General features: G+C 37.1%; 1 protein-coding gene and 1 long non-coding RNA gene across 9 annotated transcripts in view; one reads left to right on the top strand and one right to left on the bottom strand.

Annotated features, from left to right (window-relative positions):
* The first annotated feature begins 1,070 nt into the window (after positions 1-1,070).
* SMR3B (submaxillary gland androgen regulated protein 3B) overlaps positions 1,071-17,179 on the top strand; it is a 23,806-nt gene continuing 7,697 nt past the window's right edge. Inside the window, exons 1-11 of one of the 8 annotated variants that reach the window (XR_010384089.1) lie at positions 1,189-1,611; positions 3,160-3,245; positions 3,528-3,647; positions 3,752-3,833; positions 5,966-6,029; positions 7,331-7,398; positions 7,618-7,732; positions 7,841-9,478; positions 10,810-12,836; positions 13,219-13,281; positions 15,036-15,195. Coding sequence is in view for 2 of the 8 variants with exons in the window: in XM_064494271.1 (XP_064350341.1) it covers positions 1,263-1,611; positions 3,160-3,215 (405 nt within the window). In the remaining 6 variants the exon portion in view is untranslated. Of the gene's footprint in view, positions 1,612-3,159; positions 3,246-3,527; positions 3,648-3,712; positions 3,834-5,965; positions 6,030-7,330; positions 7,399-7,617; positions 7,733-7,840; positions 9,479-10,809; positions 12,837-13,218; positions 13,282-15,035; positions 15,196-17,179 lie in introns of all 8 variants that reach the window. The other 7 variants (XR_010384088.1, XR_010384091.1, XR_010384090.1 and 4 more) reach the window with 7 other exon arrangements.
* LOC135323019 (uncharacterized) overlaps positions 15,195-17,179 on the bottom strand; it is an 18,842-nt gene continuing 16,857 nt past the window's right edge. The window contains exon 5 of the long non-coding RNA XR_010384097.1: positions 15,195-16,791. This is a non-coding gene — a long non-coding RNA (uncharacterized LOC135323019). The remainder of the gene's footprint in view (positions 16,792-17,179) is intronic.

The following is a 17,179-nucleotide window of genomic DNA, read 5'->3' as shown; positions in this document are numbered from 1 at the left end:
GGAAATCTGTTTAGTCCAAGAGGGTTGCAGAGGTCCAAAAAACTGAAATCATATTTTGCTAGATCAGGAGGGACAGCCCAGCCCACTGTTCATCTTGCTGCCTTTGTGATGAAAGGACTCTAATAGAGATATGCAGTGAAGGATGAGAGATGGTGCACATTCACCGAAGCTGTGGTAATGGAAGCAAAGCATAGCTCTTTGATCCTAGACTCTCAATGCTGGTCCTCTACTTCTGAATGGCTGTGGGTGGGAATGGGGGAAGGTGGTACTTTCGGGGCAAGCCAAACTTCTCTCTAGGAAAATACCCCAGCCTTAGAGATGTAAAGGGACTCCGCTCCGTGGCACCACTGGCCACGTCAGCCGGACGCGCACACGAGAGCCGGCGCGCAGGCCCAGGCGGGCGGCTCAAGTGTCAGAAGCAGAGTCGGCTATCAGGCAAGGGCTCACTCAGAGGAAAGCCCAGAGCCCCACACGCGTCCGGAGACCAGAAACCCTCGGTGACAGGCACCAAGGAAGACCGTGTCAGCACCTATCTGCTGGGATCTGCTGGGAGGTGCATCTCAGGGGTCAAAGCTGCTTCTCGCTGCACCTGTCCAGCCTCTCTGGCAGCAGGCACTGACCAGGGAACTTCTTACCACCCATGCCTGACCCAGGGCCTCCCCCAATCCCCTCCGCTCCCTCTCCGGCTGCAGACTTGCCCCCCAGGGCCCCTCTCCCTCCACACCTGGGCTTCCGCCCTGAGGGTCCTCTGGCTCCGCGCGGGGCGAGCTCACTTCCCCCTCCCTCCCCTGCAGGCTGTCCGGCGAGCCCGCCTTCCGCCAGCGCCGCGGGGTTGGCAAGGGCCCCGCGGGGGTCTCGGGCTCCCAGCCCACTGCCCGCCCTCCCTGCCACCCGCGAGGCATCGGCCGGGGACGCCCATCTCCAAGAGGGGCTTCCGCCGAGAGAGGACGCCCCTCGCCGAGAGAGACCCTCAATCAGAAGTCACCCGGCCCTCCCCACCCTCCTCGCCGTGCCATGCAACTGCGCCCCCGGGCCGCCCTCTCGATCTCCGTGCAGTACCCCTCGCCCCTCGCCGCTCGCCGGGAAGAACGCAGTGATTCAAGCAGCCGTGGCGGCTCTTTGAGCCCAAGGAGCGGGCGCGGCAGCCATTGGCGGAGGGCGCTGCCTCCGGCTGTCAATCCCGCGGCCCGGCCCCGCCCCACCGGCGGAGCGTCGCAGGACGCAGGACGCAGGGCCGCGGGGGCTGTCGGGACGGCTCCAAGATGGCTGGGCGCTTGGGTCCCGCACCTGCTGGCGGCCCCGACCCCCGTTCACTGCCACCGCTTCTGACCGGAGCTGCCAGTCGGCCCGGCGACTCCCGGGTCTGTCCCCGGGGGCAGAAGGCCGCCATGGCGACCCTGGAAAAGCCAGTGAAGGCCTTGGAGTCCCTCAAGTCCTTCCGGCAACAGCAGCAGCCACCTCAGCCGGAACCGCCGCCGCCGCTTCAGCCTCCTCAGCCGGTACCGCCGCCGGCTCAGCCCCCTCAGCCGGTACCGCCTCAGCCCCCTCAGCGGGCGCCGCCGCCGCTCCCGCCGCCCGCCCCGCCGTGGCCCAGGAGCTGCTGCACAGACGGTGAGTCCCTGCGGACCCCGACCCCAGGGCCGCAGGCCCACCCGCCGTCCCCAAGCCCCTCCCCCGTCCTGCGCAGGTCTCCGTCCCTCCCTCGGCCTCCCCCGAAGGCCCCGAGGAGGTCTGGGCCCCAGGCATCTGCTTTCCCGGCTGCGAAACTCGGGAAGGAACGGGGCTGTGTTGTGAGCCGAGGCCGCGCTTCCGGTTCGGCTTCCTCTGGGCCACTCCCCACCCCTCTCTTCGTGGGTCCAGGTGTAAGATTTTATCTTCTCTTTTCAACTGACGTTTTGAAACAGTGTTTCAGATAACTGTCAAAACGCTATGCATGCAAAACACTAGGTTAACTTAAGGGAAGGAGTAGGAGAGAAGAGGGGAAGGAGCGAAGCTCACCGGTCACTTCCTGTGGGGGTGGGTTAGATGGTCACAGTGGTGAGCGCGTAACTGTCACATAGCTCCATATACTTATCATTATAGTCATTACTGTTACTAACCCTGGCAGCACTGGTGTAGAGGAGGCATGACCACGGAACGTGTGCTCATTGAGCTTAATTTTACACAAACAGATTTCCATGGAATCAAGACAGGCAGTAAATGCCAGCTGCAGAGGACAGCTTGTGCAAGGTTGGGAAACAGCATGGCATGATCAGAACTTTAGTTTGACTGGCTTGAAATGTAGAGGGAAAGGGAACTTCACACTGATGAATCAGAGAGGATACAGCTGTTTTTATTAAACTAAAATGGTTAAATCAGTCTTGTTGGTTAATGACTTGCCTTAGCTATGTGAATTTGGAGTCTGCAAGTATTCTATAAGTTCTATAAGAGGCTTTTTTTTTTAATTTCAGAACTCTTAAGATATTAGAAATTCAACTTTATTTTATAAGAATTTTTTAAAAAAAATTATGTAAATGCTTATTTAACTCAATTAGAACAGAGTTCCTTTAACATAGGAGACTTTATTATCTCATGTATTAATGCCCTTGAGGTACACAATGAAAAGTGTAGGCCTTTCTGATTTATAAACAGACATACAGACACAGGGAAAACAAAGAGCATGTAGCTTCAGTAACAGTTCAAGAGAAAACTCAGAAACAGAAATTTTCCCTGGTCAAAATATCAAAAAAAAGCACCTGGGGCTCATATCCCTTAATTGATTTGAGCTCTAAATGGACAAATACACAATTTTTTTTTTTAAATTGCTAAAAACAAGATTCTCTGTCACGTTGAATAATAGAGTATTTTGAAGTTTAAATAAATACCAACAATAGAGCTATGAGGGAGGAAAAACATAAAATACTGATACTTTTTTTTTAATTTGACCTTAAGGTGCATTCTTAAATACATAGGAGAGAAATGTCATGATGTGTGCAGCTCACTTGCAAATGGTTCAACAGTATTAACAATGATTGAATTTAGGTGGTGGGCATATGGGAATTTATCATCCTATTAAACAGTTTTCTGTACTTCTGAGATTTATCATAATAAAACATTGGAAGGAATCTGTTAGACATAATGCTCTATGTGAAGTAATTTGTTTCCTTTGTGAAATTCTAGGAAGATTAAAATGCATGTTCATAACATCAAGAAAATCACAAGCGTTTACGATGTAGTCAGAACTATCTGAGGAGCTGTGAAACCTGGTGAGTTGGTGAATTTTTTAAAATGTCTTAAAACATTTTGTTTTTACAAAGATTACAGGAGTAAGAGAAGATGAATTTTAATCAACTCTTGATATTTTTTTCCTGGTTGATGTGATATAATTAAATGTGAAAAAAAAAAAGGTAAATTCTAAAAGGAGACTCTGCCTTGGTGGTTTTTGATGGAGGAAACTCAAGCAGGAGAAAGTTTAATTTAAAAACATAAATTACTCTTCTTTATAATACATTCTAAGTTGTCATTGTTTTGAATGTCTTCCTTTCCAGACAGGTGTGTTATTCTGGGAGGTTATCAGGACTCCTGGCTATTTGGAGGTATTGACCCAACCAGTGGAGCTGCTGGTTTGTAAGAAGTTGTCTAGAATTTTGGAAAACTGATTAGTAGAGGTAAATAATGTTTCCTTGGCAAGTGACGACAGAAAGTAACTCAGTGAATTTTCCTTTGTTTTTAGGCAGGTGTACCTAACCATGTATGTTAACAATGATTACAGGCTGGAGACCGAGAAGAACTACCATGTTTGCCAGCTAGGATGCAGAAGAATTTGGACTTCTGGGTTCCACAAATGGGTTGAGGTAACTAAGATAGAAAACTTCTTATTTTCTTGGTCAACATGTATCTCAGGGTAATCACAGATGTGTTCCATTACTTGATATGGTTTTAATTTATATAAATACTCAAGAAAATTTAAGAAATAGAGTTTGTTTTTGCTTTTACATCAGTTTGGCAAAACAGAACAACCTCTTAGTTACTGGGCACAAACCAATTTTTTCATTATTGCTAAAATATTTTAGTTTCTATTTGTATTTGTTTTGTGATAAATAAGTAAAATCTGTAAGCTCAGAAAATAGTCAAACCTAGGAAGCTGCTTCTGACAAGTGAATTAGCTTATCAAAAAGCTGATATAGATCCTTGGCATTAATTTTCAAGTTTTTACAGTTTCCTTGGATTTCTTTTATCTAGGAAAACAACATGCTCTTTTAAGATGACTATACTCTGATTATAGTTTTTCCTTTATGGATTCCATACTAAATTGTAACCATAGGTATATTTTACCATTTACAAAAGTGCCTGATTGGGAAGTATAATACAATGATTTTGTAAATTGAATTACTCTAATATTTCAATGATTTACTTTTAATTCAATTATGATTAATTTTCATTTGTCACTGGCTCTTAATGCTTTATTTTAAAGTGTCTCTCATAGGCCCCCTTCTTTCATCTTCTTCCCTTAGGCTCTCTGTCCAGTAACTCTTAGTTCTTAAATGTTCAAGGTAGGCTTGTGTATTTTTTTAAAGGCAGGTGCACTTTCCTTTGACTATCCTCTGTTTTGTTCATCATTTATGAGTCCAAATGATTTAAAGAATGTCATATCTTTCTTGCCATTGTGTCTGGTTTTTAAAATGCTTTCCTTCTGCATCATTTCCTCATACTTTAAAATAATAATATGAATCAAATAAGTATGGGAATAAAATCACAGTTACTTGTATCACATTTTATTCCATTTATATTGCAAAGTCTTATGTTGGTATTACGAACATGCATTTCATAATACACTTATTTAGATGAATCAGCTCTTATTCATTAAGGTCATTTACTTTTAGAAATATGTAATTTTTTGTGAATACATGTATATAGAAATACATGTGTCTTTCTATAATCTAAGCAACTTAAAATATAGGTAAAATAAACCAAGATATAAGATAATATGCCTTGCATTAATTTAAATTCATGTGAGTTAAAAGACAATTTGAATATTGTTTCCCATTTTCTACTAGCTTCTTGATCATATTCAGCAGCACATTTACTTTCTTTACATATAGTTAAGGAATCTTCTTTATTTCTACTGTAACTCTGTCATAATGGAAACTCAGCAGAATCAGCTGTCATCTATCCCATGTGCAGAGACGAGAATCCTCATTTGTGGGATGACCACTCACAGCTTTAAATGTTTTTACTGTAACTGCTCTTATAAGGTAGCAAGCTAGAGAGAGAGAAAGAGAAGAAAAGAGTTCTCTCTGCATATTCCCATCTGTGTGTGATGACGTTAGTCTTCCTCTGCTGTGTTTTTCTAGAATGTGTGTGCACGTGTGTGTGAGAGAGAAATGTCTTATTTTTGTATTTTTGTCCTAATAGCCACTTTTCTCTCCCTCTAGTTTTTTCTCTATCCTCTCCTTTCTTTTTTCTTTTTTTTTCTTCATCAGTGTCTTCTTTTTCAAAAAATTCTGGATAAATCAAATTTCCAGCTTCCTCACTTTTAATATGGTAAAATTACTTGGATCCCCAACATCAAGGGATCTCATACTTTAATGTATTTAATGATTGCCAAGGACACGTTTTAAAAATACAGATTTCCAGGACTTACTTTGAGCAGTTCTCATCCATTAGATACAGAGTGAGGCTGAGCATCTCCGAGCCTTCCCCCTTCATATTATGGTGCAGGGGATCAGGGACAGTTTTCCTCTGGGTCTCCCTGCTGTTGCTATGAACAGTGGCTACAGCATCATTAATATTTTTCTTTCTTGTTTTAATTGCATTAATATTGTTAAACAGTTAATAGCATTTTCTTAAAATTATGGTCAGAGGCATAGGCATTTGATTTATAATGGTATCTGCAGACCACTCTTTTATTGAATTAATTTGTTTTGTTTGTATTTCCACAATTGTAAATGCTGTGAGTTAAGTGACCACTTTGCTTCAACTACAGGAGAATGTGAAAACACTCCAGGAGAGAGGGGTTGCATATATCAATGCAAACTCATCCACAGAAGGTAAATTTTACTTCAGATTGTCATTAAATAGTATACTGGCATTTAAGTCTATCAACTCCAACTCATAAACTAAGATTATCCTCTTTCTATGAGATGCCTCAATAATACCTCCATTTTTCCATTTTACCAGAGAGAAAATGATTATGATTCATAACTAAGCTATTGATCCTGACTTCTTTAGTATGTGTGCCATTTGCCTATCTTGGATTACTACTTAAAACTTTAGTACTTTTCACATTCTTCCTGCGGAGCTATTTTTAAGTTGGGCTAAAATATTTCATACAGAAATACTTCCTGTATGTATTGGAATGACTCTGAAATAAGCACCCACTACAGACTTCCTTTTAACCCTGACATGTGGCATTTGCATCTGTAGGCTTTCACCGTATTACATTTATTTTTAGGTAAGTGTCACAGGACACATGTTAGTTACTGACATGCTCTAGTCTAATGTCTTGATATTGAATTGAATGAATGAATAAAAAATGAACATTATGGCCTTACCACTTCCTTTGCCAAAGACCCCTAAGTGCTGCTGCTGTAATGAGCAATGACCCTTACTGTTACTGTGGGAGCTGCGACCTTAGCAGCAGAGTCCGCCTCTGCAGTCTCCTATCCTGAGTGTGTGCTGCAGCCTCTTTGACTCCTGAAGAGTTATTTCCACCTTTGTGTTTTAGTTTTAGCCAGACAGTCTGTCTATGTATCTACCTATCTATCTATCTATTCTAAAATTTTATTTATTTATTTTTACTGAAGTATATTTGACTTGTAAAATTAGTTTCAGGTGTACAGCAAAGTTATTAGTTATATATATACATATACATTGTTTTTAGATTATTTTTCATTATAGGTTATTATAAGATATTGAATGTAATTCCCTGTGCTATACAGTAGGTCCTTGTTGTTTATCTGTTTTATATATAATAGTGTATATATGTTAATGCCAAACTCCTAACATATCATATATCTCTCCCCTTCCCCCTTTCCCCTTGGGTAACCATAGTTTCTTTTCTATGTCTGTGAGTCTATTTCTGGTTTGTAAATAAGTTCATTTGTATCTTTTTTTTTTTTTTTTACATTCCACATATAAGTCATATAATTTGATACTTGCCTTTCTTTGTCTGACATACTTCATTTAATATGATTACTCTCTAGGGTCCACCCTATTTTTTATTCTCCAGGAATGATGCCTTCAATTTGAAGTCTATTATATCTTGTTTATAATTAGAAAATAAAGTTAGAATTAAATATAGGTTTGAAGTCCATTTGGAGGTATTAAAATACTCTCATTTAATTTGCAGGCAATTATATTCTCAGAGTTGACTGTACACCCCTTCTTTTCCAGTTGGTATATAAACTGACAAAAGAGGTATGTAAATAGATCTGTCATAATGTTTTCTGATAAGTAGATAAATCAATAACTTGTTTTCTAAATCACTGATATTTAAACTGGTGACAGACATTGTTATTTATACAAATCAGAACGAGCTTTAATACAGTACTTATGTGACATAACTGTGAGAACAGTAGTGCTAGTCTCTTTGAATAATAGTTCCTATTATTTGTATACATTTGTTATAACGTGCAGGGTCTATTGTTTCATGGGGCAGAGTCTCTTTGATATAACAGAAAGAATACTGAGCTGGGATGGGGAAGCCTTGGCTGTGAAGATTGCCTTGGCCATTCATTCATTCATTCAGTAAGTAAGTATTTATTGTGTGGTTACTATATATCAGGTCCTATGAAATGAAGTCTAGCAGTCACAGTGATAAAAGGACATGATTACTGAATCCAAATACTTTGTCATCTAGAGAGGCCACAGACCTGTAAATGAGGACTCATACTTCACTTGAATAGTGGATACTACATACAGTGGAGGACAATTATGGAAGAGAGAAGCTAAGACCTTGGGGTAGCTGGTGAGGTTGGAAAGCATTAGAAGGTGTTTACAGAAGGATTAGTGGTTAGGCTATAAAATGGAAGGATGTGAAAGTGGGGAGAAGGTTTCTCATCAGAGGACACAGGACCTAATAAAGATGTGGATGTGTGAAAGAACATTTCCCGATCTCTGGGTAATGCAATATAACCTAAATATAAGGTGTTGGTGAAAAAGCTGGTAAGAAATGGGACCTGACACATAGGCCTAAATGTTCATAAATCTGGTGATGGAGAAATTAAAGAATCTTTAACAAGGTTGTACATTATCATATTTATTCATTAGAAAGATTACTCTGTATCAGTGCAGTGAATAGGTTAAGCTATAGTAAGTCTAAAAGCAAAATGGAAGTAATTCCACATGCTTATTTAGCAAACAGGAATTTATAACTACTAGTTATTGATGTAAAAAGTACTCTGAAAACTCTAATGCACTCTGAATCTCTAAAAATTATGTAATCTACTCATTGAGTATATGTGTGCTTCATTTAAATAATCCCCCATTATAGAATTAAGTGTAGAAATGTTTCTTTCAAGTAGGTATCACTTAGATGACAGTGGGAAGTAGATGTCACATCTCTGTGGGTCCTGTTTCCCAGTTGCCCTTCGTCTTGCCCTGTCCTTTTCACTGTTTGTGTCTTTAACATCTCATCCTCCCAAGTGAGCATCCTCCCATGCCCATCACAACTCCCACCATACTGGGAAGCTTAGGTCCTTGATACTTTTATTGAAATGTCCCATAAAAACATCTTATCTAAAAGCACGCTGTAAGGACAGTCGCTATTGGAGAATCCTTCTCAGGAGATACATTTACACTCTGTCCTACAGAGGAGGCTCCTGCCTTTATAGGAGGGGTAGTAAGAATTTTAGGGCCAAGAAGGAGAAGCTTAGGTCTATCCCCTTTGTACATTTATTCAATAAGCATTAAATGTGTAAGTGGTTACCATAGTGACAGGATGAATCAAACATAGATTCTGCTATTAGGGTGTTAACTGTGTAGCTAGGAGAGACTATGATAAAGAATTTTCAAATCCAAGATAGAGATTAAAATCACCAAAGTGAATACAGATAAAAGTGGTGTGGGAAGCCAGAAAGAAATGTCTCATTTTATCATTTTACACGTTGGAATTAAACAGCCTGCTTAATGGGAAATTGCAAAAATTTTTCCCATTTTAAAGCCTCTTTTATGTTAATTTGAATTTAATTTTTATGCCACTTTAGATATAATGTATTTGTCTTTCAGAGTTTTTGTTTTAGGTAGTTTTTTTTAACAGTTTAACTGGGAAATTTAAATGTATCTTTAGAAGTTACATTATCAGGATGAACTAACTGTCCAGAAGAGAAGAGTGAGATTTTATAATCTTGTTTGATTTGATTGTCAGTGGAGGAATCAGACATCATTCATCTGGAGAAATGCTATTGGTTGCTGAAGGCTCAATCGCGAACTGGATGATTTGATTTAGAGACATTTGGCCCATTGGTTTCACCACCAATTCGTCCATCTCTGAGTGAAGGTGGGAATCCTTCTATTTTCTACAAATGTTCTTTGCTAAACACGTGAGCCCTGTTCTACCTTTGGAGCCTTGTGTAAGTTGGTTTACATTTCTGCACCTGAATATTCTCATATATAAACTCAGTTTGACCAAGACAGTCATTATGAAACTGTGCTCCAGTGCAGTGCCTCAGCGTCTGGTGCAGGGGTCAGGGTGATGGACATTGAATAGGCAAAGCTCTAGCTTCCACACATGACCCCACCTCTTCCTCAGCTGAGAAGTCTCTACTGTATTTCTTTTATATAGAAGTTTTCACTGCTGTATCCTTCCCCCACCCTTAAAAAATTAGGAAACCGCTGGACTAGACCATCTCTAAGGTCCCCACTTAGCTCTGATCTTTTCACTGCTATATATGTATTTTTCAAATGAGATTTACAAAGAGTAGTTGTGGGTGATAATCACAAAAACTGTATTTGAAATCTGAAAGCTTGAGTTCTGCTTCTGATTCAGACCTTTTTAAAAAAACCTATTACTTTTAGCAAGTCATTTAACTACTTCTTAGCTTCAATTTTCTGCTCTTTGAGGGCACAGAATTAGATTCTTGAAATAGTCTGTATTCTTCAGATTTCTAGTGTGTTTTAGAAATACTTGTTAGGGGAGCTAGAACAGACAGGGCTTCCACTTCAGCAGTGCAGTTGTGTTTTTACCTTTTTAGAATTGGAGATTGAGAAATCATTTCATTTGAAAACAAAATGATTCCATTTATTTTTTATGAAAAGTTTAAAAACCACAGGATTAGATTATAAATTGTCCTTTATTTCTGAAATTTAATATATTTATACAGATTAAGTGGTACAATGAAGACTGCAGTACAGAATTTCTTTCTTTTATAGTGTGTTTTCTTTGCTTCATGAAGAAGCTGTATGAAGCTTGTTAATAACAACACAGTATATATTTGATAGAGTTCAACTTTTCTTCTTTTTTCCTTTTTCTTCTTAGTCTTTCCATATTAGGATAATTGTGGTCTCTGACTTTTTTCCAGTTAAAATTTTAAAACATTTTTTCTTTTTTAAATACTACAATCATTTTTGACTTTTGGAACTAATATAAGATAGAGACAGGTAGGCAGACAAAACCAAACACTGAAAGGTAGTATTTTCTTCTAGGAAGTTAAATTTTGGTTATAATTATGCCAGGAAAAACAAAAAAAAAACTTCCTAAGATAGTGGAAACTACTGATAACTTTTAAAAATTAAGTCGGTTTATGGGAGTCATGCCTCCTTTCATAAGCATGCCATTATTAACAGGAGCTTTGTTGGCTGTGATTTATTGTGTGTTTTTCTATTTTACAGGTTTATTTGATGCCTTTGGTGAAAATCATGACAGCCACATAGATTTTAAGGAGATATTCTGTGGGTTATCAGCCTGTTGCAGAGGACCTCTGGCTGAAAGACAGAAATGTAAGTGTGTTAAACATCACAAAATTTGGAAACTATACAGAGAAAAAAATTAGCATTCATTCATGTAAAAAATCATTTGCTTAAGGCTTGAATTTTCATCACTTTGACAAATAGCAATCTCTTCCTGAGGTTTTACTGAGGTCAGTGTGAAGATTCAATCATCTATTCTTTTTTACTGTGGAGTAATTTAGGATCTTTGTTATTAACAATGGTTGATTTTCCAGATGAATGTATAATTCATGATAAATGAACTACATCAGTCATGATGTGTTTGAAAATGTTAAGCATATAGAAAATATTTTCTGGTAGTCTATATAGAAAATTTGTCTTGCTTAACTTGAATTCCAGCTTATTTTCTATCACTTGTGTGTACTGATATTTTATTAGCAAAATTAAATTTATGATAAAACATTTTTATTAAATACTAAAATTGTCTTTTAAACCTAGCCAAAATGTTATAGTGTAATTTATAAGCATATTACAGTAATAAATCTTAACCGTATTTGGAAAAATGCAGCAGTTTACATTTAATTGGAACCTAATTCTTATATATTCACTAGGGTCATTATTTCTGCATCTTTCTAAAATAGAACTTCACAAATATTGCATATTTTGGGTATGATACTTAATATTTTGATATTCTTTAGTAATGTTGTACTGTGATGCACTCAGATAATTTAATAGCATAATTATTATAGGAGTGTGTGAAGTAGATAATTATTTAATCTTAAAAATTTAGATATCTTTTTTCTTCCCTGATAGTATACCATTACTCTAACCTGGCTTTGTGATAGATTATTTGTTCACATTAAAGTTCTGATATTAAAGAGGCTGAAGTCTTTGTTTCTCAATTGAGGTTAATTATTGCCTTAATTTTTTTTTAATTTATTTTTTCCAGTGGACTAGTGGAAGTTAACCAACTAGACTAACTAGTAATTTTGCTGATATTGATATTAACTAGCAAAGTGCTGATATTTTGGATTCTTAGCTTGTTGTATATAAACTTCATTGAAGATTTGAAATTGTTCTTTGGCAAAAACATTGGGTGCAAGTTAACTACATTGGAGAGCCTCTTTATACAGTCATCCCTCATTATCTGCTGAGGATTGGTTCTGAGACCCCCTCAGATACCAAATCCATGGATGCTCAAGTCCTTATGTAAAATGGCATAGTATTTGCATATAACCTATGCACATCCTCCTGTATACTTTAAATCATCTGTAGGTTACTTATAATAACTAATACAATGTAATTAGTTGTAAATACAATGTAAATGATATGTAAATAGTTTTCAGTGTGTAGCAAATTCAAGTTTTGCTTTTGAGAAGTTTCTGGGAAATTTTTTTTTTTTTTTGATCTGTGGTTGTTTGTAACAGGTACAGAGGGCTAACTGTACCAGCTTTTTGTTGATTCTTAAAGTAGATGGAATATTTTCAGCATTATAAGAATCAACTGATCAGTTTTAAATATTAGAAATTAATTTAAAGGCTGGAATTACCTTCTTAAAATCTGTGAGATATTGTATAGTAACTTGGCCCTTTTTCAGTTTGCAAGAAATTTAACTATAGATTTAGGTGAAGGATAGTGTTCTCTAACCTGGCTAATGATAGAAGGAGAGAGACTTGTGAAGTGTACAGGACTTCCTACAAGTTCAAAGGACTTTAATGACACAATCTCCTCCAAATAAGAACTTAATCCAGAATGTAGTTGTTTGAGGAACCAAGTAATTTTACTATGGCAGCTTCTAATAAAATGCATTATATGTCAGAATATAAAAGTAATTTTCCTCTGTAAGAGCCTTTAGTTTGCTTCAAGGTATTTGACGTTGACGGTGATGGAGTTCTCTCTAAGGTTGAACTGAGAGACACGTGGTTGCACATTTAGAGGTCTGGATGGACAACAGCACTGATCATATCCTGGTAAAGTCTCATTGTATACATTTTCTTGCATGTAAACTTTCAACAGGAACATAGAGTGAAGAATTTTTCAAAAGAGGTTGAGAAAAAGATTTCTTACTACTTCTAGTTGCTATATTATGCTACTCAAAATATTCATAGCCAAAGATGCAAAATTGGGAAGAGAATTTGCCTTAGAAAATTTAATAAACTAAATGTATTATGTTAAAAAAAATGAAACCACAGGAAAATTCTCATAAATTTTTAAGGCAAACAAGCAATCTATTTCTGGTAATTAAAAAATATATATATATACTTGACCAAAAATATTTTATACTTCGGCTACTGGCTAATAAAATGATACCTGCTCTTTCCTAACTACAGATTTGGGTTTCTGTTTTTAAAGGAATTACATGTGGATCTATCCAACATTGTAGAAGACACATTGAATGTGCATGACACCACAAAGGTGAGTCTAGCAGAGACTAATTTATTCTTTTCTAAAAATACATTATATTCTGAATTGGTATATATACCTTACATATACATACTTGAATCTCTTCTACATCATCCCTGCTAAATGCTTATTTGGATCTGTGGTTACAATGCCTCCAAGTTGTCTCAAAGGAAAGCCTATTCCATCTTTAAACAACTCCATTAAGTGTTATTTACATAAAAACATTTATTATATTTTATAAGCTAGCCATTTAATAAAAATTAAGTAGACACAGCCCTTGCCATCTGTAGTTTATAATCTTTACTTCTCCCATTTTAATACATTATGGTTAGAATAATTAAACTGTAAATTAGTATGTATTTATGTATGATTGTGCATGTGTGTTGAAGAATTTGTTAATCTGTAATTTGCTCACAAAATCACTCAACTTGGAAAGTAAGCTTCATATTATAAAAATTACCTCACTCAGTTCAGATTCTGCCAAAGGTATGTTTTTAGGTAACCCGACAACTACAGATGCAGAATTATTAATCTTTCCCCAAATCACATTTAAACTGAAATCATAAGAAATTTTTACTGTTGGCTTTGAAGCTATCAGTGACTGTCTAGAAGTGGTCAGACTGTTTTCATCCAGTGGTCTTAGTGTAAGGAAGAGCTCCTTTTATTGCTTACCATTTAAATAAGAGTTGGAAAAACTCCCAAGTGGAGCTTTTCTAGTGCCATATGACAGCAATCAGAACATGCAGGAATAATCTTGAAGGTTTGATTTGTAGCATTGTTTTTACCTGGCTCTTTACTGCCCCCTCTTGATGTTAGAAAATGCTCTATTGCAGAATACCTTGGTTAGTAGGGCAAAAGGAAATGAAATAAAGTCCAATCACTTGAGGCTATGAAAGATTCTGTAAGATTTTATGTTTTAAAGAGTTTGAGTGTTAACTCTGCTATCCTTTTGGAATATTAAATTGATAATGTGCTACTCATAAAGCACTATTTTGATGATAAAATGTTTTCCTCTGTCTTTGGGCCAGCAAGCAAGTTATTGGAGGAGTTATTAAAAAACTCTGTTTCAACCATGTGAATCCCAGTCTTGTACATCTAATTTGTTTTAATCATAGACAAAAAATATATAAATAGTCCAGTTATACAGAACACAAATAAACTTTATATGGAAACATTTTTGTTCTCACTACTAATACAAAAAATACAATTTAATCAAATTTACAGTATTCTTTTTGTGTATTAAAGAAATGGGGTGTTTTAAAATGATGTCCAATGATAAAGTTTTATGAAAGTAATACACATACATTTCTGGAAATATAGCAAATTGCTACATTTTGGGTGGCAGTATGACTTTAAAATAGTTAATGACATGAATACTTCTGTACTTTTTTACTTGTAATATCAGTCCTAAGAATTTGTCCTTTCAAAGACCATCATTTTTTATGTATGAAATAAATAAAAGTGAAGAGTTATTGTGTGAGGGTACTAAATTACAGATAATATTTAAGATTTTTTCCCCTTAGTTTTGATGTTACTTGCTTTTAAATGACAGGGGATAAAATACCCACAGGAGTCTGAATCTTGGAAGCAGAGCTTGAGAGTCTTCAAAGCCATGTAATTTAAACCTGTGAATTTCTGTAATCTAACTCAGTATAGGCAGTGAAACTATTGAACAGTTGAGTTGAAAAATAAATCTCAGAAATTGTTTAAAAATGGCAAGTTTTATTTCTTTTATAATGATCACTTTATATCTTTTAAAACAACAGGTGGTCAAGAATAACAAGACAGAAACCCCAGAGTTGGAATTATTTCCTCAATATCTTCTCTTCCTGTGACAGCAGCCTGCCACTTGGACACAGCAGTCTAACATCTGGATGAATATGGGTATGATGTTCCTGAGAATGTTTCCTCAACATTTACCAAGAGGTAACTTAAGAATGCAGCAAGAATACCATGTGTTTCCTTTAAAAAATATAAAACAAAAGCCTCAAAGTCTGGTGCTCAAAGTCTGCTGCCACTGTACTAATAACACATTTCCATCTATTTTCATACAGAATCAATAAATCACTGTGGGGCTTAGATCTGTGGGCATGCACAAGACTAGATGGGATAGAGGCAAAATCTCAGCAGCACACTGAGAATGGTCCCATTTTGGTTTGTGAACATACAAAGATAATGAGTAGAAGTAAATTATACATACTTTGTTTCCTTGAGAACAAGCCATTATAAGTTATGTGCTTGACCTAAATTACAGTCTGCCAGTCAATGACTACTCATCTCCACTCAGATTTCTAAGAAGTAGTTTCCTGGGCAGTATCATCTTTTTTTTTTTTTTTTTTTTTTTAAGCAAAACATGATATTAGGTCCAAGGTGCCTTTAAAAAGACAGATAATACAAAACAAAGGATATATTTTTGAAAATGACACATTTCCTCTGAAAAACATCAAACCTATCAAAATGACATGTAAATAAGTTCTCATTTTAATGTATTACATGCAAAAATCTCCCTTTTGTTTCTCTGAAGTTAAATTTTATTGATGGCAGGACTTGCTCAATGCTTTTGCCTTGCAAATATTTGTAGTTCTGAGTTCATCCATTTACACAAAAACTTCATGTTACTAGTGCCAGAATGTCATTATAATATAATAGTATGCAAGAACTACCTATGGACCCAAACCAACCCTGTAAGTGGAATCCTTCCTTTGGAATTTAATAGGGTTTGTTTTATAAAAGTCTTGAAGGTTATGTTCAGATGTTCAGATATTACATGGAGACTCTTTACACTGTTTGGTAAGAGTTATAGAGCAGTAGCCTCTGCCTAGCTAAACTTCGTTTTCAGCGAACACATCAAAATCACGGAACAGAGAAGTAAGAATCTCTATGAACACTCTTGATTTAATTTTCCATTGAATAATAGCTTTACATTGCTTTCATGTACCCATAGCACATATCTTTTAAAATTCTCTTTGAAAGGTAACATGAGAGGCAAGATGTGTTGTTGCGCTTTTAGTTAAGTATCCTTTGTAACTCTTGCTGAGCCTAAATTTTTGCTGCTTCTGTAATTCCACTAGATTTGTTGGTGCTATTCAGATGCTCAAAATTATGTATAATAAGTGGCTGCCTGCTTAATGAACGATGCTACAAAAACTGTCTAGAATTCAAATACATTTCTTATGTGGCTTAGGACAATAGAAATTGGACACTACACTTGCAAATGCTTCTGAATCCTAGAACTGGGTCGTTACTGTGTTACTGAGTTCAAAGATCGTCCTGCTCACTGCACAACAGGCCAGTAAATCAGGAGATGAGGTGTTGGGGCAGGAAATAGCAATTTTATTTGGAAATCCAGCAGACTGAGAGGATGGCAGACTAACGTTTTGCAGAATCATCCTGCTCCAGTCAGAATATAGGCTTCTTTTATGCAAAAAAAAAAAAAAGGGGGTGTGGTTGATTGTTGCAAACTTCTTGCTGTAGGAATTCTTTGTTCTTGCAGCCGTCCACGTGGGTCAGGTTTTGGTGTCCCTGTAAACCTCCAACAAAACAAAGATTATTTTCTATTCTGCAACTTATCTTTATGTGCGGAAGTGTTAATATCCTTAAAGGTCAGAGCCTTGAGAAAAGGCTCTTCTATTTACCAGACAGGCTAAAGGCAACATTGTTTTACAAAAGGTGCAGAGATAGGAAGAATAAGCCTAGAAAACAGGGCACAGTGGTTAAAGGTAAAGGAACAGATCCAATATAGAGTCAGATTTGTTCTCCACTACAATTATGCTACAAATTTGTTCTTAATTTGAAATTTTATTTCTTACTAATTCATTGTGAAATCAATCATTAATCATTTTGAAGTTTATAAAAAATATGCTTTCTTGTAATCTTATAACTAATCCTCTGATGTATAATTGGAGAAATT

Source organism: Camelus dromedarius, chromosome 15, assembly GCF_036321535.1.
Source record: "Camelus dromedarius isolate mCamDro1 chromosome 15, mCamDro1.pat, whole genome shotgun sequence".
NCBI lineage: Eukaryota > Metazoa > Chordata > Mammalia > Artiodactyla > Camelidae > Camelus > Camelus dromedarius.
Note: the sequence above shows the minus strand (reverse complement) of the source record. Positions and strands in the feature narration are given on the sequence as shown.